This window comes from Nansenia antarctica, assembly GCF_963989245.1.
Source record: "Nansenia antarctica genome assembly, chromosome: 4".
Taxonomy (NCBI): Eukaryota; Metazoa; Chordata; class Actinopteri; order Argentiniformes; family Microstomatidae; genus Nansenia; species Nansenia antarctica.
Window position 1 is genome coordinate 25,154,779 of NC_137689.1, and position 26,413 is coordinate 25,181,191.

The 26,413-nt window shown below is 43.5% G+C and overlaps 1 protein-coding gene across 1 annotated transcript; it reads right to left on the reverse strand.

Annotated features, from left to right (window-relative positions):
• Window positions 1–1,498: 1,498 nt before the first annotated feature.
• Window positions 1,499–25,366, reverse strand: rabep1 (rabaptin, RAB GTPase binding effector protein 1). Its single transcript, XM_080530322.1, has 18 exons — window positions 25,229–25,366; window positions 22,219–22,347; window positions 21,498–21,701; window positions 20,998–21,158; window positions 20,163–20,282; window positions 19,043–19,178; window positions 17,648–17,826; window positions 16,868–16,978; window positions 14,993–15,457; window positions 14,542–14,646; window positions 14,155–14,271; window positions 13,777–13,875; window positions 13,300–13,440; window positions 12,670–12,859; window positions 10,303–10,358; window positions 9,246–9,344; window positions 8,927–9,043; window positions 1,499–3,140 (listed from the first exon to the last, which is right to left on the reverse strand). Exons 1-18 carry the CDS (start codon window positions 25,272–25,274, stop codon window positions 3,039–3,041), a joined length of 2,577 nt encoding a protein of 858 aa, XP_080386448.1. The 5' UTR covers window positions 25,275–25,366; the 3' UTR covers window positions 1,499–3,038.
• Window positions 25,367–26,413: the final 1,047 nt, after the last annotated feature.

Genomic DNA, 26,413 nt, shown 5'->3' on the forward strand with positions numbered 1-26,413 from the left:
TGTGACCTTTATCTGTGTTTATGCTGACTGTGAAGAATTGCATTTGTAAAAGAAAAATAAGTGCTGAAAGGTTTCCAGACAGATGTTCTCCTGAGCACGGGAGAGCAATGATAGAAAGAAAGAGAAGGGGCAGTCTGATTCTGTCTTTCTCTTAATGTGCACTGGCACAGGCGGTGCAGACCAAGCTTCCACCGATCCTATCCTCTTAAATTCACAGAATGGAATGAGCAATGTGCACACTTCTGGGACAGGGGTAGCCAATCAGAATCCTCTTCAAAGATATTAAGCAACACACATAGTGAGTCATACTGTATCAGATTTGAAACTAGGTGAAGTCACAATCACAATATTAGCCATTTCACACCCACAACCATACAAGCCATATAGACATTAATTTACCTCTCAGTGCAAGTTAATCTGGCTTGTTCACATCCTCACTACGTGTGACAAACATTGCAGGATTCTATGATAAATAGGAACTCAAGACATTTATAGGTGTATCGAATTGATACAGCTGTGTAATACATGCAAGTCAAAGAATCAGTGATCTGAATCAATCTATCTGTAAAATCACATATATTAACCAAGATAAGCAGCACAGTAGCAATAATTTTCCTATACTGACTATTGTTTTACAAAATGTCAAAAACTATGAGTCATGCTTCCATGTTTTTCATAGGACCACCCTAAGCACTGTACGTATTCCAGTCACATTAACCATTGAGTGCACCCCACACTGAATTAAATCCACACAAACTCATGACTTAACTCAATTTAAAACCATTGCCAGGAGAACTATCATTATTTATTTTGAAAAATGGGTTAATCATTCAAACTTAGGTTCATCAAGTGTGTGGGAAAAAGTCTGTATTATGCAGATGATTTTAATGTATAATAAATTCCTCTATGCCAAACAATTCTCTCGAAGCTTGAACTGTGTAAAAAGAAAATGGTTTTAAAACTGAACTAGCTGGTGCCAAAGAATGTCTTTGGCCTCTTTCTATGTAACACTAGTTCTCCCCCAAATTGTATTCCTTCTGTAAAACTCCACTTCCATATGCCCACTTAAGTGTTCCATGATCCTTATCTGTCAAAATGATTGATGGTGCTGTAAACTGACAGTAACACAACTGCACTTCCCTAACACTGTAGGACACAAAAAAAAGACCCATTTAACTGGAAAAACACTCAAACATCTCCTTGGAAACCGTTTAGCAATGGAAAAACAAGGCATATTCACGATGACCATGACAAACCTCTAATGCACACTATTGATATCCATGGAAGCATGAAATCTACCCCCCCCCCCCCATCTACCCCCCCCCCCCCCCCCCAGCAGTGACCGGTGAGAGGTTGAACTCTGTCCATTGGGATGGATGGAGAGACTTCAAAAGGTGGACTTCTGGAAGTTAGTCCTGAAACTGTTCTTAGACGTATAAGTCTATCATTTACTCTTTACTTTTATTTCACTAGATTAAAGAACAAACAACTTGCATGGGAAGTCTTAAGACTTGGAACAGTGTTTGGTGAGTCGGGTAGTGTTCGATATGGACAGACTGTACAGATGTCACCAGATCCTGGTCCATGCCAACTCAAGGTTGCAACAGTGTCGCTGTTAGTGGTGTGTAGTAGCCAAGATGAAATGACACGTGAACAAACAAACATCAAATCCAAGTCGAGACAAAGTGTTGATTTCTTTTCCCTCACAGAAGGAAGGAAGGACAATAAAACCAGATGATCTTTCAACAATAACAGACCAGTAATATCCCGCCCAGTCACACAAAGATTTCATAAAAGGCATATTGTTAATACTTATTTTCTCAGTGGTATTGTCCAACTTGTAGGAGGATTAGTATTAGTAGGATTCTCCACTGTGATAACTGGTCAAAAGATACTCAGGCCAGGACTAGGTTCCAGCAGTCTTCAACAGGTTATTTTCCTCGTCTCCTTTTCACAACGACTTATCTGAAACAACTTTGTGTATGGCTGGTACCCTAAGCTATGGAGGCTAGCCTGAGGTGTAGACTGTTGGGACATAGCCTCCAACGTAAGACAAATGTGACTCTCCGTCCATTTTAGAGTTGAGAAACCACAGGCTCGTTTGAGGTCAAAATAGCTGTTGGAGCAAAGGATGGGAAAAGAGAAGATTGTAGCTAATGTAGCTATAGCTGGACATCTTAGTGAAATTGTTAACGTGGACCACAGAAAATATACAGGTCTGGTTATTATGGCATTCCAATAATGGAATGGGGGGGGGGGGCAGGGGTAACACAGTATTACTTCATTAATGCAATATGTATATTCTGTCAATTGTTTACATTGTTATATACAAATATGTTCAGTGAACCTCCTTCATTAAGTCGTTCATAGGCCCAGCAGGATGACAGAAAGAACGACAAACACCAAATCATGAGAGAGAGAAAGAATAAAACTAAGTGGGCGAGAAAGAGCTTACACAGATTGGGGGGGGTGGGGTGGAGAGAAAGAGCTTACACAGATTGGGGGGGGTGGGGTGGAGAGAAAGAGAAAAACAAAGAGGGGAGATAAAGGATCAACCACTTGCAGAAACAGCGTACTGTACTGTAAATCCATGTGTTCCCATTACCTGAAAGAGAAGTTGTAGAGAAAAGTGCCTTAGAAGACTACAAACTCCTCTTTGGTTAAGCTAATATAGACAGTCCAATATCTACAGTAGAAACACAGGACGGACAGACAGGCAGACAGACAGACACACGGGCAGGAAGCTCCACTCTGCCAAACCTCTTAGTGTTCTTCGTCACCCTGCCTTGGGGCTCTAAGTCCTCCTGGGACAGAAAAGGACTCGTTTTTTCGTTTGCTGACTTCTTTTTTGTCCTCCATTTTGGATTTACTCGTATCTTAAAAACACCCCCTCTCTCCATCTTATCCCTCCTAAGAACTGCCATGGTCGTTAGGGGGGGGAGTGGCTTGGGAGGGTCAAGAGAATGTCATAGGGTCAGTGAAATAGAAGGGGAGGAGAGGGCGGGAGGGAGGAGTCAGTGCAGTTTCAGCCAATGGTATCATGTCTCTGGGAGCTGGCTGATGTCAGTCAAGTTGGTGTCGTTGAGGATGACTTTGATGCGGTCCAGAGACTCGGCCTGCCGGATCCGCTCCAGCTGAACCTGAGGGGTGGAAAGAGAAATATTAATTAATTCGTTCGTTCGTTCGTTCGTTCGCAGGCACACACACACACACACACACACACACACACACACACCCTTATCACTGGTTGGTGATGGTGAAGACGGCGGGTTTCTCTTCAGGCAGAGTAAAGTAGATTAATTACCTGACTAAGAAGTGCAAAGCACCGGTCAATATGGTTGCTAGGGAAGAACGGTGTTGCCATGGTAAGGGGGTGTATAGGGAAGGGTATGGTTGCCATAGTAACATCACTATCGTGAGGCCTTATTACGTTGAAGCAAGCCAAGGCAAGGTAAAACATCTTATCCATGTCGTGGGAAGATGTGGCCATGGTGAGTTGAATAAAACATTTGCAGTACGTGAGTGTGGCTTCGATTTTCTTTCTCTATTTCCAAGAGGGAAAAACTGGATTCACAAAGAGCAACGAGTGTGGCAAACAACGACCCCCATTGACTGATCATGGACTAATCAATGGCCTGGATCTGTTGGTCTACTAATCTGATGGTCTAGACTCTAGATCAACTGGTGGGTGGTTATGAATGGGCCGTGGAGTGTGTGGTCCAAAAAAACTACTTCTATTAACACTAAAAAAAGCCAAACACAGTTCTAGTGCTTAGTTTTCTGATGTCAGACTTTTATTTTGACAGACGTGCGTGAAAGACATGCAGTAGGCTAGCCGTCGTCATGGTTACGTCAAAATGTGATTAATAACGTGAACTTAGCCTGTCATCTGTTATTCGAGCAGTAGCTAAATATGGCAAAGCGCAAATGTAAAATATGAATTAACGTACATTGACGATAAAATGGGATTGAAACCCCAGTGTGTGACTCTGAGCACAGGTGTCGTATCACTCGGAACTTCGCTGGCTTTCGGGGGGAAAGGTGTTGTCACGCTTTTCGGACATAGAACAGAAATCGCAGCCTTCGTTTTAGAGATAAACAGGGGCAAAAAAGTAAAAACATTTTTTTTTTAAATAACTGAAAAGAATTCACGCGTTGCATCTCACTAAACTGCCAGCTGTTTCACAACTTCTTCCCGGAGGAACATGGAGATGACCACTGGATACGTGACCCTGGATAATCGTGAGGAAAGCCTCACGTTGCCAAGCAACGAAGAGAATCAGCTGGCGGAGCCGTCATGTGATCAGTAGATATGTAGTTATGATATGTATTTTATTAATAATCACCAGGATCAGCACAGTTGTGATGTTCAAACTCATCCGCTTATTAATCTTAAAAAAGGGCCATGATGACATTGTGTAAGTGTTTACTAGCCCATTTTTGAAAAATGTTGTTGCTTGTTTTGAATTCTATAAAAGTGGGTCACGACTAAATGACCATGGGAAAATGTGTGTCCCAAAGCAGTGATCTAGATCAGTGATGTCATAGTCCTGGTCTAGATCAGTGATGTGATAATCCTAGTCCTGGTCTAGATTATGGATGTCCCGATCCCATTTTTTCACTACCGATACCGATATCTGGGCTTCAGGTATCTGCGATACCGATATCAATCCGATATTTGTATTTATTGTTTTACTCCTGAATAATAACAAATACTTCCCCAGTATATAGTCCACAACAACAGTTGGCTATTAAAGACTGCCAGCCTTTATTCAAGCAACAAAAACAGTACTCTGCAGTACTCAGTGACCAACTGGTTTAAAGTTAAAACAATTTAAACTGCAGCATTCAGCATTGTAGAAAGAAAAAGAGTTACTGTCTGATTTCTAGTTTTAGTGCCTTCATGTTTTTATTCTATTTATCTTCTCTTACAAATGGCAAATCAATTATAGCACCCTTTTTAAAAGTGTAGCCGTGACGCTGCTGGTGAGACCAGAAACCAGTCACAGAATCAAAGGGGTGTCAACAATATCTGCTTTTCGTTTTTTTCATAACAGGCAACTTTTAGTTTTAAAGTACCACTCGATATAATATACAACAGTTTAACGATCACTAAATACTTATAATCTGTGGGTTGGATTCACTGTTGCCAGAGGCTACCGGTAAGTGATACCTGGCTTGTAAACATACTTTCGTTTTAGAACGAAACGTTAGTCGCTAGCTGTTAGCAGCGTTTTTAGCAGTCACCATTCTTGAGCAAAACATTGATACAAACAAACATTCAAATTAGGGATGTCCCGATCCCATTTTTTCACTACCGATACCGATACCTGGGCTTCAGGTATCTGCGATACCGATACCGATCCGATATTAGTATTTATTGTTTTACTCCTGAATAATAACAAATACTTCCCCAGTATATAGTCCACAACAACAGTTGGCTATTAAAGACTGCCAGCCTTTATTCAAGCAACAAAAACAGTACTCTGCAGTATTCAGTGACCAACTGGTTAAAACAATTTAAACAGCAGCATTCAGCATTGTAGAAAAAAAAAAGAGTTACTGTCTGATTTCTAGTTTTAGTGCCTTCAGGTTTGTATTCTATTTATCTTCTCTTACAAATGGCAAATCAATTATAGGACCCTTTTTAAAAGTGTAGCCCGCTGGTGAGACCAGAAACCAGTCGCAGAATCGAAGGAGTGTCAACAATATCTGGTTTTCGTTTTTTGTACCCAGTCTAGGGCTGCACGATTTGGGGAAAAAATCGAATTGCGATTATTTGGACAGATATCGCGATTGCGATTAATTTGCGATTATTTGTTTTTTAAATAGCAAAAAAAAAAAAAAAGGGGGAGTTTTTGTAAAGTGTGGCCATATCTCCGGCTAGGAAGGTCGTATCAACGTGCAGTTTGTTTGTACGTCTTCAGGGGACTTAGAGGCTCCCTCCTCTAGCACCCCCACAGCCCGAGCTACGAGTGAAAGAACTAAACTTACATTGGGTTGCTTTAAAGTTGGGTTGCTTTAAAATCAAGCTTCAGATTAAAACATGTGATGGAGCATTACTAACCTGACTCAGGTGGTTTGTTTCACACAACCATCTAGGAAAGCTTAATTGGAAGCTGTTTGGAAAAGGGCAGGTACTTTCAAAAAATACTTGGCAGGTGATTGGATGAATCTGTCTATCACCTTCTATCATGGGCTAATTTCAGAGAGCATTACCATCAAACTGTTAACTGCTCTTATGCCATCAAACTGTTCTAATGCAAGGATGAGAACTTAAAAGATAATGAATTGGAACAACATATTTATGTATGTTTTTTTTAAACAGCTGCCATTTTGTTTCTCTCAAGTGTCCATTTCTTTTGAACAATTCCAATATGAAAATAAAATAGGACCTTTCTACAAACAAGGTTATTTAATTATGGCTCAGGAGCAGCATCTAAATATTGCACATACTGCAATCAAGTTAAATAAAGTGCTAGTAAAAATGTCCAGTAAAAAAGAATAGGTCCTTTCTGTAAACATTGAAATAGATAAAGCTCTTCAACTCGTCGTAATGTAGGCCTATGTAAGTGCACGGCTCGACCGCAGATCGGTTGTTGTTGCATAGTACTCCACATGTTTCAGCTCCGTACGTGCGGGATGGAATCACATTATCTTTTATCCAGCGTTTGGATTAGTTTTTTAAACTCTTCGTTGCTCACAGTGTTAATAGACACCATGTCTTTAGCGAGGTAATGCGTGATGGAATTTGTTATTTCACGGTGCCTTCGTGAGCCCTTTTCATACAGGGTAACAGCCGCAAACGACTCTAAAACTCTAGTTTGCTTAACGTTAGACTGGGCTACGGGACTTTCACTTAACTCTCCGTCATAGAGCTGCCCGTGGTACTTTTTCAAGTGCTGATACAGGTTTGTGGCGTTGCGTCTGGATGTAGCGACTGTTCCACGACAGGTCGTGCCCAACACCTGCTTTTATTGCACATCTGTCGTCCTAAACCCGAAAGACTTACAACAGAAGTGCTGTTTTTCTTCGGGACTAAATCGTTGCTTCTGGCTCTGCTGAAGTCATTTATCCACCATGAATGTTGCTAGCTACCGAAACGTGGGCGTTTCACGTGCGATGTTGTTGTTGTGCGTGTGCGTTCATTGACATTGACGTTCATTGACATTGACGTTCATTGACGTTGACGTTCATTGACGTTGAATCCGACGCGCTGTATGACGTATCCCATACGGGTAGTGGTGGTCTAGTGGATAGTGAGTTGGACTTGTGATCGGAAGGTTGTGAGTTCAAATCCCGCCTGAAACCACACCACTACTAGTGTGCCCTAGAGTAAGGCACTTAGCCCTCAGTTACTCCAGGGGCAATGTCCCTGTAATTCGTAATTGTAAATCGCTTTGGATTAAAAGCGTCTGCTAAATGGCAAAGCAAAAAATAAAAAATAAAAAATCGCAGGCAAATCGCAGGCTTTGCGATTAGCTAATCGCATCATTTCAAATCGCGATTTCGATTTAAAATCGATTAATCGTGCAGCCCTAACCCAGTCCATATAATAAAAAACAGTTTAACCATCACTAAATACTTATAATCAGTGGATTGGATTAACTGTTCTCGTTTGTTGGAGGCTACCAGTAAGTGATAATGACTTGTAAACATACTCTCGTTTTAGGACGTGTTCAAAAGCAAGGACTGTGTGTTCATCTAGTTAAGATGGGAGTGGAGGTGAGGGAGCTGATGAACTGGGGCTGGGCTCCCAGAGGCAGCGCTAAACTGAAAACAGACGCGCAAACGGATGCATTCAGAATGTAGTTATGTGTTTTTAGCATGTCCATGTTCTCTCAGTATGTTGTGATGATATAAAAACGCAGTTAGACGTTTGTAGCGATGTACCACTGTTAGCTGTTAGCCGCTAGCAGCGTTTGTTGTTGTGGTTTGGTCAGAGTCACTTTTTTCCTGTCGCATTCCCATTCGGTGCACCAACATTCAAATACTCGTGTCGTCTTGAATCTTTTCCCGATTTCAATGTATGACGCATCATTTGAAAGCTTACCATCTGTAGTTTCAGACTATGTAAACAACCGAAAAATTACGTAAGCAAATGGTTTATGATTTCACCAGCTAGCATCATGACATTGTCAGACTGATTACACACAGGTAGCTACTAGCCAACTCTCATGCCTGTGACCACTGACTACTACTGTTGTCATCACGTGAGTGACACGCTGGATCGCGAGCCCCAGATCGCTGCCTATTTTTTTTCTGGTGCGATCTGCGATCCAGCATTCAGGACCAATATCGCGGCGATATGCCATATCAATATCGGATCGGGACATCCCTAGTCTAGATCAGTGATGTCATAGTCCTGGTCTAGATCAGTGATGTCATAGTCCTGGTCTAGATCAGTGATGTCATAGTCCTGGTCTAGATCAGTGATGTCATAGTCCTGGTCTAGATCAGTGATGTCATAGTCCTGGTCTAGATCAGTGATGTCATAGTCCTGGTCTAGATCAGTGATGTCATAGTCCTGGTTTAGATCAGTGATGTGATAATTGTTCAGAACGTTTAATCTGGATCAGAATGACCGCGATTCTTTTCTCTGATCCAGTCTATCTGGCTGGTTTCGAGTCGTACATGGGAAATCAGCCAGCTCCATCTGATCCTGGGTCAGAGAAAAGAACCAGGATCATTCTTATCCAGATGAAACGCTCTGAACAACTGAGCCCTGATTGAATTCATCAACTGATCTTCAAAAGATCTGTCCCTGTCGAGCTGGGGGGCGCAAAACCTCTACTGCAGCTCTCCGTGACCAGGGGTGAGGAGAATCACTGATCTACATGATTCAACACCACCCAGTCAAACAACAACTCGTGCGTGAGGTTGAGCCTGGTTGTCATAGTAACCCCAGTGCGGCGCTGGTACCTACCTGGAGCGTCTGGGAGAGCTTGACAAAGTCCCGTTGCACCTGCTCACTGACGTCCAGCTCCATCTGCAGACGCTGGGCCTTGTCCCTGTCATCCAGCACCTGGGCCTCCAGGGCAGTCTGATAGCACCACCACCCCCAAACACACACACAGACAGACACACAGACAGACACACAGACAGACACACAGACACACACACAGACACACACACACACACACACACACACACACGGGATGTCAGGACATATCACATAGGGGGAGAACAAAATAAGGCTGGGAGTTTGCAACAAAACAAGCTCTCTGGGCATGTTGACCTCTGACCTTAGTGGTTGTGACCTCTTTGAGCTGCTCCTCCAGTCGGGTGCTCAGGCGCTGGACGCCCTCTAACGTCCTGCTCTTCTCTGACAGGCTGCTCTCCAGCTGCACACATCACACTATTAAATTAGTCCCAGCATTCTTACGCTACTTCTTCAGCAACTACTTAACTGCAAAAGGTCAGCTCTCAAAAATGAGAAAAAACAAGCAATAAACTGTGGGAAATATTACTTAAAACAAGCACAATTATCTGCCAACACAATAGGAAAATTTCACTTGCCAAGACTTTCTTAAAACAAGTAAAAGATATCTTAAAACTAGTGAGGTTAGACACAAAACAAGCATATGTGACACGTTCTAGTCTTTTGGCCCACATGTCGGCAACCAATCAAAATGACTTTTCTTTTGAAACACAGAACTACTTTTCACCGTTGTTGAGAATCACACACTCGGTAGTCAAGCCAAAACATTGCAACGCAATGGATTCGGTGTGTAATCCCAACTGCTACCTAGTTAACTATAGCACTACATTGTTAGCAGGCTCACAAAACAACCTGTGTTAGTGGACTAGCGATGTGTCATTGATTTTCAACAACGTGGAAATGTATTCACATTTTTTGAAAGAAAAGTCAGATCATTACATCAGATCCCAATATGCGGATCAAAGCATTAGAACGTGACATATATATTGCCTTAATTAAAGACATTTCATCTTACTTAGATTCTTGCAGTGTTCTTGTAATAGTATGGATGACCATTAGCCATGAGTGTCATACTATTACAAGAAGTCTATGCTGAAGAACAGGACCATTGTATAAGTGCTCATACTATATTTTCCGAAATACATATTACACATGTCAATGTATTGTATGTACACTTAAATATATTATTCTTATAGGTAAACTGTTGCTGTGTGTGATGGATTGTAAACCACCACTGTTATACTGTAGCAGTGCCAAAAGGTTTCAGGCACTGAATAATAGTGTTAGGATTACACCTCTGAAAGCAGCCTGACATCACATTGAGACGAGTGACTCATGCAGGGCTGCCCACAGCACCGTACCTGCTCTTTCTCTGCCTTCACACGTTCCAGCTCAGTTTTCAGACTGGAGAAGGATGCTGGGGGGGAGGAGAGACAACCATATTAAAGTATCATTACAATGCCAATCTGAATGTCAATGCCCCCAGACATGCGTTATAGCATTGTACATCATCAACAATGCATGAAGACTGTGTGGCGAGTCTTAAAGGGATAACGCTTTTGCCAAGGAGAGTGGTGTGTGTGTGTGTGTGTGTGTGTGTGTGTGTGAGTATGTGTGTTAGTTTTCTACCAAGCAAGCATACAGTACTTCCCCCAAGCTACTAGACTGACACAGAGCAATCAAGCGTTTATAGTTCAGTCTTGAAAATATAACGTTTTTGTAATTTGACAAATACAAGTGGAACTCAAGCCGAAATCAAATGTATTCAGTATTACATTAAAGTAAAAGAAATGTTTCCGAATACGGTATTTAATTAAAATGTACTCAAAGTACTAAAATCTCTGATGTTGAGCAGCTTTCTTTGACTTCAAACCCTCATTTAAATCCTAGATTCATTCCATTCTCCTCTTTCTGATCATGACAACTCCACAACATGTCTCAATTCAACTTCCTGATGACGGCAAACTGACACAGCCATGATGTCACATGTTATTACTAGCAGTATGGTTAATTTGCATGTCATCTCATCATTAATGCCATACAAATGCAACGGTCTCATAGTGAAATGCAGAGCTATGACTGGACTATGAGAACAGGTTGAAATGACATCAACCACTGTGAAAAGCAAAGCAGTGAGTCTGTTTTAGTACGATCATTAGTCTAACTGATCTATATCAAAAACACACACTTGTACAGCACACACACTAACACACAAAGTGGGCTTGATAAGCAGTGTGTTTTCATACCTTCCAAGATGTCTGAACAACAATGACCAATATAGAAGAGAGGAAAGGAGAGAAAGAAATGTTTCAGAGGGCACAAAAACAAAAAGGTAAAAAAACAACAACCTTTAAACCAAGTTTTGATAAAGGTCAAAGGAACAGACAGAGGCAATTTCACAATGAAGAACCAGAACTGGCTTTGACAGTATGTGACAGTAGCTGAACACCCTCAGTGCCAAACACTTCCTTCAAACATATTTATCCTCTTACAGCAAGTTGCAGCGACAACCAACATTAGAGTTAATTTTTCAAAATATTTAGCATCACTGGGAAGTTCTAGCATATTTTGGAAAATAATACTCTGATAGTCTTTTGTGTTCTTAAGGCCAATGCACACGGCGTGCGATTTTTGTTGCCGGACAAAATTCGATTTTGAAGTTTGAATGGAAGTCTATGAGAAAATCTCATCCCAATGCACACGGCCCCGATTTTAATCGCGCCGCGAACATTCGATTCCATTCGTTTTGAATGGGACAAAGCACACGGCGTGCGAGTTTTATCGCACTGTCAAATTTTGCACATTTTGTAAAAAGTTTGTGGTGCGACGGATTATTGCATCACAATGGGACAATTGGGAAAACTTCAACTGGTCTATCTAAATTAATTGAGTCACTCATAACGGGGAGAGAGACTGGAGCATACCTTTTTATATAGTTATAGTTTAGCAAAAAAGCTTGCTATCATTACATAAAAGCATATCAACGTTAACGTTGCTACTCACCCATTTTCGTTTGTCTCCTTTCGTTGATGACTGTCTCCGTCCTCCGAATCTATGTCTGCCTGATCATCGCCCATAATAATAAAGTGGCTTTTATAATACACCTTTCTGGCCGAACAAAATCTCGCATGAGATTTTTTATGATTTTCTCATAGACTTCAATGGTGTGAGTTGAAAATGGAATTTTGCGGTGCAACAAAATTGCATCGCACGCCGTGTGCATTGCAATCGAATGTTGTCCGGCAACAAAAATTGCACGCCGTGTGCATTGGCCTTTAGACTCTGAAGGTTAGTTCGTCTAAATCAAATACATTGATTTTGCAGGACGGATTTATTTATTTATTTCCCAAATGTCCAGAGACATTTAATTGCTTTCATTTACTCAAAAACCTCATCAGGTGTGAAGATCAGAGCCATTGACCATGAGGGGTGAAGGAAGTGTTACAGCAAACCATCTGGTGAATTTTACACAGAGGATTCTTTTGACAAAGAGAGAGGTGCTTGAAATGGAAGCTTGGACCGGGCAATTGACTCTCATCAGCTAAACAGGGCAGGGCAGAACGGGAGGGGGGCGTCACGTGGGGGGGGGGCTCAGGTTGAGCTACAGCAAAAACTAGGTGGGTAGAGACTTGCTGACAACATCCTGAGATGAGATTCTGGGTTCTGAGAGTAGTCGACTGCAGTCGTCTAAGGACCAGAGACCATAAAAGTAGCAGACGGAGCCTCACCTATCTCCTCCTTGCACCCCTCGATCTCCAGCTGCAGCGTGTCCTCCAGGTTGTCTTTGAGGGATTGCTCTGCCTGAAGCTGCTCCTTCAGGAACAGGATCTCGGCCTTCAGCTTCTCCTCCAGGTGTTCTGCAGCTGTGCGCGCCGCAACGATGTCCTCTCTCAACTGCAGCACCAGGGGTTGGAGTTCCTGGAGCAGACAGGAAATGGTTACAGACACCCCCAACGAAAGCAAGGCAGCAGAAGGGGCAACTTGCACACCGCCATCGCAGGGTTAGGGTTCAATTAGGCACAAGAAAAAACTGTCCCCTTTCTCCTCTTTTTTTTTCTCTTCATTCGGGAGAGGACAATAATCGAGTATATATTTATGTGTAACCTGTAGGGCTTAGACCAGTCTCCTGGTGTGGATGACCCCATCTACCATTAAACCAAGATGACACCCTTTTGGTTCAAGGGCAATGTTAAGGCTTCCAAGGCTCTGGCCAAGGCTACTCATCATGAGAGCATTGACTCCAAATCACCCCCACTACATATGGTATGTGGATGATTTACTCATATTTCTGTAAACCGTGGTAAGAAAAAGTCAATAGGGGGCCGCCCTGAGACTACTGACAATGCTTGGGCTCGTACTTGCACAGTGGTGGGGAGTTTGAAGTCCTCTTGCTGTTGGAGGGTGACGTGGAGTCTGTGTTTCCCCTGTAGGCTGTCGTTGTCTCTCTGCAGTCGACTCAGCTCTTCCGCCACCTGCTCCCTGGACTGCATCAGCACCGCCTGGGTTACGGCAAAAAACAGCAACTGTCAAATAATGTGTCACCATCCTGTTTCCCCCCCCCCCGTCTCGATGATTCAATGTAAAAACAGAACTGCCGGCCACAGCGACTTAAGGGTGATTTACTGGCAAACAAAGGGAAAAAATGTCTGCTCTTGGACCACGACACCCCTGGCCTGATTGAGTGCAGCTGTATAAATCTAAGGGACATGTGGAGCAATGGAATGTCCCAACGCTTTGGCGGCTAACTTTATTTACACAGGACTTCTGGCACAGATCGTTTTAGAGACACTCGTGGTTCTGAACAGAGCCTGTATTGAGCTGCTTCTGCTGCTCACCATCTGCTCCTGGGTGTTCGTCTTAGCCTGACTGAACGTCTGTTGTAGTGTGCTTAGCATCGTCTCCGACTCCTGGACTTTATGCAAAAGAGCAGAGACCTAGAATACAGAAATAAGAAAATCAGCAGACAATCATTGTGGTAGAAAACTGTGATTAAAACTGTGTTAGGTCATAGAAGACATTCAACAAGACCAACATTATTAAGGTCAGATCAAGAGAGAGAGTGTGTGTGTGTGTGTGTGTGTGTGTGTGTGTGTGTGTGTGTGTGTGTGTGTGCGTGCGTGCGTGCGTGCGTGCGTGCGTGCGTGCGTGCGTGCGTGCGTGCGTGCGTGCGTGCGTGCGTGCGTGCGTGCGCATCTGTGTGTCATAGGACAGACCTTGGCAGTGGTTTCCTCATTGCCCTGTTTGACAGAGTCCTCCAGCTCCTGTTTTTCTCCCATGATTCTCTCCAGCTGGTCGTTGGCCTGCCGCAACATCACCTGAAGCTTCTTAACCTGGGAGAGAGAGACAGCCACAGAACCAAATGAATAAGAGAGAGAGACAGCCACAGAACCAAATGAATAAGAGAGAGAGACAGCCACAGAACCAAATGAATAAGAGAGACAGACAGTGTTCTCCACAGCAGATGTTGTGAAGTCAACCTCAGGTAATTTCTTTGAGGAATATGGAAACATCTGGTGTCTTTCACTTTAAAGTATCCATAGGATTATACATGTCATGGGTAATGTGTATGTGTGTGTCAGAGTGTTGATGATGGAAGTCACCTGGTCTCGTGTGTCTGCCTCCTGGCCCTGGATGACCTGCAGCTGCTTCTCGTAGTTGGAGCACATGTCACAGCGTCGGCCCAGCTTCCTACCTGCGTTCTTCACCTGGTGACAGACAGGATGTCATGAATGTGGAATATCAGGAATACCACACAACAAAACACTCCGAAAGACTGATTCAGATAAATCCAGGAAACGCCATGCAAGACTCAATTGTAAACAACTCTTAGCAGTCTAAAGACTTTTGGAATACAAGGTGATTTAACGCTTGCAAATCGATTTGCAATACAAACACAAATATGACTTACTTAAAAATTCATAATCTCATATTAATGTGACTTAGTACCAAATAACAACTTATTTAGTGGTGCCATTGAAACCATGTGAACTCAGTACACGTATGTATTGGAAAACATATCCTTGACTCAAAATGACTCAAATGCTCTCTAACCTCTTGCTGGAGTAGATTCCACTCACTGTCGCTAACCAGCCGGTAGCCCGAGGGGGGCAGGTAGCTGTCCGGGGCGTGGGAGATGCTGGACAGCAGGGAGGCTGTCTCCTCCTGCTCGGGCGTCATGGCCTTGATGGCCTTCTCCTGGTCCTTGGTCAACAGGAAGTGACCCGCCGTCAGCTGGATGGAGCTGAGCGAGGCCGTGTCCCCAAAGCCCTCTGTCCCGCTGTCCGCCCCCACCAGGGGGCCAAAGTCCGACTCGTCCAGGTGGCTGGCTGACTTGGCCTTGTGGTTGTAGCCCCCCAGGCCCTGCGGCCCCAGGAGGAGGCCCCCCGGAGAGGAGCCCAGGCTGTCGGTGGACTGGACCCGCCGCAGGCCGTCCTTGTAGGGGTCCATGGGACCCCCCGCGACTACGTCTGTGTCTAAGGAGAGCATGGAGCCGTGAACACTGTGGTTGGTGTGGGGCTGGGAGTGGAGAGAGGGAAGAAGCAGAGGTGCTTTTGGTGACTATGATGGCAACACTAACGTACCGTATCATTTGAGCAAATGTTCGTTTCTTTTGTTTGCATACACTAATACCTTGTTTGTGACATTCTGTAAATTCTAGGGATGGGAATCAAGAACCGGTTCCAATTGAGAACCGGTAAAAATGTATTTGATGCATCGGTATCAATAACGTTATCGATTCTCTTACTGATGCAGGCATGTTTTGTGCATGCGCTGACAGTTGCGCGTTCAAAAACTTGCAACAAGAAGACATAACGGCGGAGTCTAGGAAAAAACGGTCCAAAGCGTGGCTTAATTTCACAAAGAAAATTTACAATAATGCTAATTAAAATCTGTAAAATCATCATTTCAAGTAAGGGTAGAAACACCAGCAATATGCTAAAACATCTTTAGACACAACATGGGATAAAATGACAGGAATGCCATGCCTTTAACACACTACACACGAGTGCCGCTGCTTTCCAGGCGAGGAACACGTGCGTTTCTGAGGGTAGATATCCTATGCTAATAATATTAGTGCCACGCAGGCAGGCTTAGCAGATGTTTTCTTTGACTAAGAAACCCTAAAAGAAAACAAATGCTGTACAAATATTCTCCCATTTCATCCATTTTAGATGTTGACAGATATTGTTGGTACACATAGCTCAGACGCTACAGGCAGCTGGCTCGTATTTCATATAGCTCATATTTCATATAGCTCATATTTGTTTTCAAAGTTAGATCCTTAAGAAAAGGACCATGTAATGTTTGTTATTGTAGAACAAATATTGACTTCGTAAAGTTTGTACCTTTATGCTAGAAGTGCGTTATTTACGTCTACTCTCCCAGCATGTACAACTCTTCTGACTTACCCGCAAGTGCAATTGCTCTCAAGAACTATAGCAACACCTATAGGTCGATGATATATATAGCTGAGCTATAGATGTATCATTACAGACCATTTAATTTATTTTCATTTTTTAAATTTATGTTCAAATGCTATGTTCAGGTGTTCACACTGTTCACACTGTGTTCAGAGACTCAAGATCATAAAACAGCTGCGTTGACGCTGAAAACCTCTGTAGGCCTACTTTTTTTTCACACACAGAAAATCAGGAATCGATAAGGAATCGATATCAATAACATCTGATCAATTCCCATCCCTAGTAAACTCTAAAAGTCAATTACATGTATGGCATTTCAAGAGCATGCCTGTCTCAGAGGACTAGGTGGTAAAGTTCACCTTTTACCGGTGAGTTTAGTCATTGTCATCCTGTGGAGTTATGTCCTGAGACTTTATGGCCATTCCATACAGAAAATAGACTCTCAAAGCAAAGGTGTCATTTATGGGTCATGAGTCTAAAGGGTTTGCTGACATCATATCCATACCTCTTCAATGCTCAGACCCAGGAACGAGTCCTCTAACGGTTCTGTATGATCCGTCCCGTCCTCCTCTTGAAGCTCCTTGGCCTGGCTGAATCTTTCTTCCTCGTCCTCTTCCTAGGAGAAACAGAACTGGATCTGATTCATTCCTCCTCTACCGCCTGGCTCACCTTTTAGGACGTAGGTCAACAAACTGGAAGTATTCTAAAAATGGGCTAGAAACGTTACGTTTATCTGACACAAGGACTTGTTTCAGGGTTCCCACACCTTCTGAAACATCAAATTCAAGCACCTTTCAATGACTTTCAAGACTCAATTCCCTCAAATTGAAGGACCCAACACAGCATAGTTTGAGACAGATCTAGATGAGAATTTATATAATAGGAACTATCCGCTCACAGACAACAATTCAAAAGAGAGGCTTGAATGTGTGAACACTAGATGGTCTCTTGCCTTCTCTACCACAGCACAGCAAAACAATATATTGTGAAATATGTGTAAAGTTAAGCAATACAGAGACTTATTTACTAGTTGACGAGTTAAGTAAAACATTTTTGAATATATATATTTTTTTGAGAGAGAGAGAGAGAGAGAGAGAGAGAGAGAGAGAGAGAGAGAGAGAGAGAGAGAGAGGGAGAGGGAGAGAGAGGGAGGGGAATTCAAGCACTTCCAACCCATGTCTATTTTCAAAAACTTTTAAGACCTTTTTTTTGTTCTCAAATTCACAAACTTTCAAGGATTTCAAGGACCCGTGGGAACCCTGTTGTTTTCCAGCGGTCTGCATACCTGGTCCCTCCTCTTAATCTCCTCCACCTGGCGTAGCTGCTCCGAGGAGAGCACGTTCTCTATCCTCTGCATGTCCCTCATCAGCAGCCTCTGGGACTCCAGGAACTGGTCGTTGGCCCGCTGCCAGGTGTGCTTCAGCTGGTTGTGCTGCTGACGCTCCAGCTCCAGCAGGTGACACACTGGGGAGAAGGGCGTGAGAGAGTGAGAGAGCCCAATTTATACTTCTGCGTCGAATTTACGCGCGGCTACACCGTAGCCTACGCAAGGGCTCTCCCAATTTATACTTCTGCGTTGGTCGCGCGGCTACGCGTTGGTCGGTGTACTCATAGCGGCATAATAGCGATCAAAAAACATATTTTTGTTATGCTTGTTGTAAAGAAAATGTCTATAATGCATTGAAATGACAGTAAACTAAGATAATAAGATGGTTATCATAATTTTTCAAATCTTTATTAATAAGTAATTACAGAAAAAGTTAATGACATTTCTGTCATGACTTCCGCATTTACGAGAGAGTCGGAATGTGACGCTACCAAGCGGACCAATCACAGTAGATAACTTTACATTAAATATGTCTATCATAAATATCATTTAAACCCAACGAACAGCCATGGGGCTCCCTGTAACTAATCATTTATTTCTAAATAAACAGGATTGTACATCTCGTAAATGTGAATCGCGCTCCTTATAGGAAGGCTGTACCTGACGCTTCCATAGGGCGCTCCGTTGGAACGGTGTACTCAAAGCGGCATAATAGCGTTTTTTTTTTTTTATGCTTGTTGTAAATAAAAGTTCTGTGATGCATTAAAATGACATTAAACTAAGATAATACGATGGTTATCATCATTTTTCAAATCTTTATTAATAAGTAATTACAGAAAAAGTAAATGACATTTCTGTCATGGCTTCCGCATTTTGGCCTACGAGAGAGTCGGAGTCATGTCGGAATCATGTGCTACCAAGCGGACCAATCACAGTGCTTACGGTTGCGTAGGCACTGCCGCGTAGTTACATTTTTGGAGAGGTGCGCGTCAACCTACGGCGTAGGCTGCGGGCCTACGCAAGCTACGGCGTAGGCTACGCCGTCGATTTTACGCAGAAGTATAAATTGGGCTAGCCCTGATTCACACCACAGAGCTGCACTGGGCTGGCCTGGTTATTCCTCCACCCTAGCTGCTGTAACAGTGCTGGAAAGGCCTCAATGTGAGAGGAAAACATCAGAGACACACAGATATGGTTCAGGTTCAGGCCCTGTTGTGTGTCAAGCTCCTTAAGAGAGCAGAAGACTTTGTGGTTGACATTAAGAAAGGTTGAGAGAAGAGAGAAGAGACATTCTTCTCCTATATTGAAATGTTTCATAAAATACGACAACAATAAAGCTGTTAAACGGGTCACCTTCGTGGAGCTCTTTGCGTAGTTTCTCTGCGTCCTCCTGAAGGACCGACTTCTGAGTGTTGAGAACTGCAACGTACATCTCCAGGTCAGTACGACAGGATTTCTCTGCTTCCAAAACATGGTTGAGCTCCTTTACCTACAGAATGCAATTATTCATCAATAACAACAGGGCCGGTTTTAGCTTGCTATATTAGGGTATCTATCTATCTATCTATCTATCTATCTATCTATCTATCTATCTATCTATCTATCTATCTACCTATCTACAACATCAGTCTCCTGTTTCCCTTGGCAAAAATGAATTCATGTACATGTGGCTGGATGCATGCTTCTGTAACCCCCTGTCACGTTTGAGTGCCGCTTTTTTGCTGCAGTTGTTAAAACCACGGAAAAAAGAAGAAAAAAAACATCCCTCTCATTGGCAGTGACGTATTTCCGACAGGGGAAACAGAAGCAGAACAGAGTACTCCAGCCACGGTCATGTGCGGTACACCAGGCAGGATTGAATGATGGTAATATAGCACCGAACGCACGCTTTGTGTAGCAAGCTAATATTGGCTGGGACGGTGCATCGCCTCTCAAGTCACTAACCGCGTGAGGTGGGGCTGAAGCAGCCCAGAGGGGGTACTGCTTTGGGGCAGTGCTTGTGGAGACAGTCTGTCTCCTCAGTCTGTCCTTCTCCCTTCATCTAATACATTTGAGTTGATGCAAATGGACTGCTGATTGGAAATTCGCTAGTTTTTTTTTTTGCTTTTACTTGCTTTGCCTTGCCCTGTGTGTGCAATCTGAGCCATCTGAGCCAAGGCGCACATTTGGGTGGGCTGAGCACACCCCTGCCCATAGTCTCTGACGGCCTTGAATAACAATATGGATACATTTAGTATGTGTACATACAAGTCTGTCAAAAGCCAAAAAAATACCCCTGTCTGATATCTACAGTTGGTCCCTGATCACTTCCACTGTTTTTATAATATTCTTTATGCCCATCTGTCATTAGATGATCTTCAAAAGTCGCCATATTCTGTATCACAAAATCAGCACAAATTAGGGTTGTATCGTTCTGTGGAGATCTTGTCTGTAAGTGCTACTCATTTCTCTTTTCTAGTTTCCATTGACCAACCTTTGAGGCCTCAAGTTCCTTCACCCGGTCCTCTGTTCCAGTCAGCTTGGCCTTCAGGGCTGCTATCTCCCTCTCCATAGGCATCACCACGGACCGCAGCTTCTCTGCATCCTCCTGGGCCTGGGGGGGGGGATGATTACAAATCAAGGCAAATATATATAATTTGTTTTATTATTATTTTCATTCCAAATAGACACTAAGCACAATGAGTAACCTAGGCGACGGGTTCCTTGATGTAACTCAGGTGAAGGAAGGAGCAACAGCAGGTGTGATCAATCAATAATTCTTTTTGCAGTCGAGTTGCAACATGTTGCGACAAAGGAACAATATCAAGCATCAGAGCAGAGACATTTGTCTCACCTCCAATAGGAAGGACACAGCTCATGTGGTGTCAGTGGACTCACTGCAAAAAGTTAATCCATGTAAGATGAAATATCTTAAATCAAGGCAATATATGCTTGTTTTTTGTCCGAGTACACTAGTTTTAAGATAGCTTTTACTTGTTCGTGGCAAGTGAAATCTTCCTGTTCTGTTGGCAGATAATATTAAGCTTATTTTAAGTCATATTTCCCCCATTTTATAGCTTTTTTCTTGTTTTTGAGAGCTGACTTTTTGCAGTGAACATCAGCTGGTCAGGTAGCGATATATCAATGGGGACACAACTCTAGTAATCTCAAAATTCAGTATCTACAGAAGAAACAGGGCAACAGGGCATCGTGTATATATAAACGATGATACTTTGGGAGGCTTGTGGGGATTGACACCTTGATGAAGAAGCAATGCATTTCAGTTTGGACATCCAGCAATATGGATGTAGGATTGTGACCAGGCGTACCTTCTTCATGTCGTTCTCCAGGTTCTCCTCCTCCTGGCCCTCGGAGAGGCGGCGTCTCAGCTCGCCCATCTCCCTCTCCACAGCCTCCCTGTACTGGCCCCACTGGCCCCGCTCCTGCTCCAGGCGCTGGTGAAACTGGACCTCGTACTCACGCACCGTGTCTGAGGAGGAAGGGCAGGAGAGGCAGAGAAGATGAGGAGGAAGAGCAGAGGCAGAGAAGATGAGGAAGAGTAGAGGCAGAGAAGATGAGGAGGAAGAGTAGAGGCAGAGAAACCTCCTGCACATTGTCTACGCTTGCAAGTGAACAGTTTATATGCAACATTTAGGTCAAACGTTGACCATCAGGCATTTAGTGGAAGTATGTCACCAACTGGACAGATGGTGTGCAATGGGAGAAGACACGTAGAGGACAAGGACTAGGACAAGGACTAGGACAAGGACAAGGCCCTTAAATGATGGCCTGTAGAGAGTTCTGGTCAGGGCTGGGCTGGCTCAGCTACCTTTCATGATGGCCTGTAGCGAGGCCACCTCCTCCTGCCACTGGGCCTTGACCTGGTCGATGGCCTCCTGCTTGGTGCTCTCTGACACGGTGGCCACCGCCTTGATGGTCTCCATGTCGCCCTGAGACAGGAGCAACTGGGCCTGCACACGACCCAACTCCTCCTGGGCCCCCTCCAGAGACGCCGCCTGCCTCTTCAGTTCCTCTGGGGGGGGGAAGAAAGAGAGATGGAAGGAGGGTGAGAGAGAGACAGAAGAAAGTGAAGGAAGACGTCCCCCACTTGCTCCAACCGAGCCTCGAACTTGCAACCTCTGACTTGCCAACACACGTGACCAAGCGCGGGTGGCAGTATTTGACCCTGAGGAGTGAGTTCAACTCACTCTCAACTCAGTTACATAAGTGTTTGGCTCTTACACCCACTGCCACCAAGTGCAATACTCATGACATTCTACTTGTACTATTTTATACTTACATTACTATTTGTACTGCTAATTGTATCCTGTCTTATTTGTCTATTGTCTCCCACAACGTGTCACTTGTCCAACTGTGTCACTTATGTCTTGTACTATTGTCACTTTATTTTATCTTGACTTATCTTGCCTATTGGCTTATTGTCATGTGCTGCAATGTCAGGAACCGAAGTCTAAGAATTTTACTCTTTTACACTTGTGAAGCAATATGACGTAACAATAAAACTTGAAACTTGATTTGCGTTCTCTCACCTTCTTTGGACAGGTAGAGCTCCTTGAACTTGGCCCGTTTCTGGTTGAACTCAGATTCCAGCTGCTGTTTGAGCTTGATGAAGTCAGCTCTCTCCTGCTCCAGGGCGGCCACGCGCTGCTGAAGCACCCCTGAGAGGAAAGACAACAACACTAGAGAAACATCTGGATAGAAAGTTCTCTCCCTCTCTACCCTCCACATTGTTGTGCAACCAGCCAGTATGTTTTATCCATTCAGAGAGTATTTATACAGGTTAGTCTCTCTTTTTAAAAGAGAGCTGGTCCAAGAGATTCAGACTTGCACTGGTAGACAATTGATACACAGATAAGAACAGCAGGGTTAACCGTTTTACAAACAACACTGACAGAGCATCCCCAAAGCCATATTTCAAGCATGGCCCTAATGACAATCCAATTATCAAAAATGTATTCTCAGTCAGATTTTAGAATTCTTACATGGCAAGCCATACTTTTTTTATTGAAAAAAAAAAAAAGCATTTTTAAATACATTTCCACAGATACATTCCACTGCCTAATGATCAGATTGGCTGGTGATTTGCCATGGTAACCTTACTTTAAAATGAACTCGTGCCCAGCTATGTCTTCCTGTTTATGATCACAAATATTGTAATATCTCATATCCTGACATTTCTTTCCCCAAACATGGTCTTAAAATAGAAGTAGAACGTTGGTACATGGGGAAGTCGATTTTTCCTCTTCAAACATGGGAACTGTCATGCTTAGTCACTTGACTGGGGCTTCAGTCCAACTTGTGTTGTAGTCTCATAGAAACATGACCAACAAAAGCTGCTCGACTTTGGGACATGGATTTGCTTTATGCCCCCCAGTTAGGCCTGCATTATACATAATGGCTACAGGTTCCAATACAATCCACTATAGGACCAAATACACCAAGCAGCAGCTCTCTGGACAGCCAAGGCTACCACATTAGTGTTTAATGAAAGCATTAGCATACCAAATGAATTAGCATGAGGACAGACCGGAGACATGTCCGAGCTACGCCCGCCAGGACTGACACCATTCAAGTCATCAAGGGCTACTTACAAGTTCACTCAGGCAGTGATGGAATGGTAACAGAAATGTGAACACCCCTAGGCCAGTCGGGGAGGGGGGGTTGTACTGTGCAATGAATTGCCTGAAAAGTACTGATCTTCCCTTAATATCATCAGCCCTATAAGATGTTATTTGATGATGTTTGTTGGTGTTTATTTGATGTAGCCTAGTACTGAAATACACTGTACAGACTAGTCTCATTGAGCTGTGTACAATCCTTACACACTCACGGAACACTTTATTAGGAACACTATACTAATACTGGGTAGGGCCTCCCTTTGCTCTCAAAACAGCCTTGATTCTTCATGGCATTGAGTCCACAAGATGCATCATGCAATCATGCAATCATGCAATTCCTGCAATCATGCACTTTCTGGTGCACTTTCACAGCACGTGCACAGCTTTGAATCTGCCGTTCTACCACATCCCAGAAGGTGTCCTATTGGGTTCAGACCCGGTGACTGGGAAGGCCACTGAAGAACACTGAACTCATTGTTATGTTCATGAAACCAGTTTGAGATGACTTTTGCTTATATTAGTGACATGGTGCATTATCATGCTGGAAGTAGCCATTAGAAGGTGGGGACATTGTGGCCATGAAGAGATGCACATGGTCAGCAACAATACTCAAATAGACTGTGGCATTCAAGCGATGATTGATTGGTATTAACAGGCCCAAAGTGTGCCAAGAAAACATTCGACACCACCTGAATGAATGAGAAGGTGTACAGGTGTTCCTAATAAAGCGTTATGAGTGTATAAGGCAATACACTTAGTTATAGTTGGTTAATGGTTGATTGTGGCAGAGGCCATAAATGCATATAGCTTGACATGTAATGTGTTTGCATTCAGAATGACCTGATTCTCCTTACGTTACATAATTCACTACATGACTACAGGACAGTCCCAGCCATTATGGGGAGTGTAGGCCCTATGCCAATATCATAGGTCTGTTGCCATCTAGACTTTACTTCATGTAGCCTAATTATTGTAGCTATCAAGTTACTGTATGCCCAGTTTCGGATATAGGCCTATCTATCTCAGTGCCTCCAACAATATAATACATATACAATGATATGGAAATGACATCATGCCAGTGTTGCCTGTTGTAAAGGCTGTCTGAGGTCACGTGACCCAGATAACCACAATGTGTGTCAGTTGACATCTATTGAATATAATTCGGCAGCCAAAGACTACATGGTGACAGATATTATTGAGCACAACTGCCTGGGACAGAAAAGATAGAAAATCACAGTTTCTTTGCAGGAAAAAACAACAGCTATACAACACATGGACCAACGTGAACAAATAGTTAGGTTAAGCCAGTTCGCTGCAGATATGTGCATAGGCTTACTCATAATTAATAATTTAACTGGGAATACAAGTCATTCAATTCTCTATTTCATTATGTCCAAACGAAAAATATCCAAAAGATATTGAAGAATTCGTCTCTCGCGCGCTTCGATTTGCTACGTAGCTAATACAACTCAAGAGGTGAACCATTTCAGTTTACACTTTTAGAAACATTATACTGGTCACTGTGTACAGCCAGACTCCCCGGCCCGTTGCTGCAACTTCCAAACAACAATGAAAGACAGCTAGAGAGCCAGGTCAACACACACTTCTGACACACACTATCTATCTATCTATCTATCTATCTATCCCGATGATTGATCGCCCAACTAAACGTCATTCCTATCATACAAATCCCAACGATGCATGTACTCTAACAGAGAGTGTCTGCAAATCCATGTATGCGGCCCATGTAGTTAGCTCCCTTTTCAGGACATGTCCATTGGAAACATTTCAATGTTGGCCGACAGAGACGGCTAGGCGCCGGGGGATGGAGCTAGGTGAGCTCCGGGACGCACAGGCCGCTGACCTGGATTAGCTCGACACTTCACCACAGCATCATACTTCCAAAAAGAGCAATGTTTACCGTCATGCTGGGGTGACCGGGAGGCTCCCGAGGCCTGCTCGGCCATGGTTTCCTTGAGGTGGATTGCAATAACAACCGGTGCAGTGGGGGAAAAGCTAGGAGTGTCCAAGAAAACAGACTACTACATGGAAGGCAACGTCATTGGAGAAACAGTGCCTACTGCGCATGTGTGAACGGGAACAGACATAGGAAGGGAGGAGTTGGGCAGCCGATGATGATGATGATGATGGTGGTGAAGTTTAGTCTAATTCCAGGGGGGTATTCCATCAACGTCACTAAAGGAAAATCCGGGTTTATTTTGATACTGAACTGTCGTGAGATCAAAAATAAGCCTGGATTTTCCTTTAGCGACATTGATGGAGTACCCCCCCAGATGGGATGTAACTAGTTGTAGTGTGCGTGTGTGTGTGCGTGTGTGTGTGTGTGTGTGTGTGTGTGTGTGTGTGTGTGTGTGTGTGCGTGCGTGCGTGCGTGCGTGCGTGTGTGTGTGTCTGTCTGTCTGTCTGTCTGTCTGTCTGCCTGCCTGCCTGTCTGTCTGTCTGTCTGTCAGCAGTCATCTGGTGCTTTTCTCCAACAATAAACCCCTGAGAGCAAACACATTGTGAAACCACACACACACACACACACACACACACACACACACACACACACACACACACACACACACACACACACACACACAGGGTGGACAGTTTCTGAAACAGAAGCAAGGCAGGGGTGGTAGTTGCTATAAAGAGTAGTTACAATACAGAAATTCATTTTGTAGGCCATATTGACAGAAAGTACAGTATATTCATCGTACACACACACACACACACACACACACACACACACACACACACACACACACACACACATACATACAGTTTCTGAACCATTGGAACGGATCAGAGCGGGGGTGGGGTAGTTCCGATGAGTTCCTTATATGTTTGTGGGCTGAAACAAACCTTGTAAGTCTTTCCTGACCTCAGTATAGTCTTCTCTCAGCTTTTTAATGTGACCAATTCTGACCGACAACCCTTTCAACCTACTACCCTTTCAACCTACTACCCTTCAACTTTTGAGTCTTTGTGGAAGGTAAGGCAGGTTCAGCTCATTTGTGAAGCTTTATTCTGTTGTGCAGTATTTGGTGAGGACGAGAGATTTGAAGTTACAGAGACATTATTCAAAAGAAAAGAAACTTCA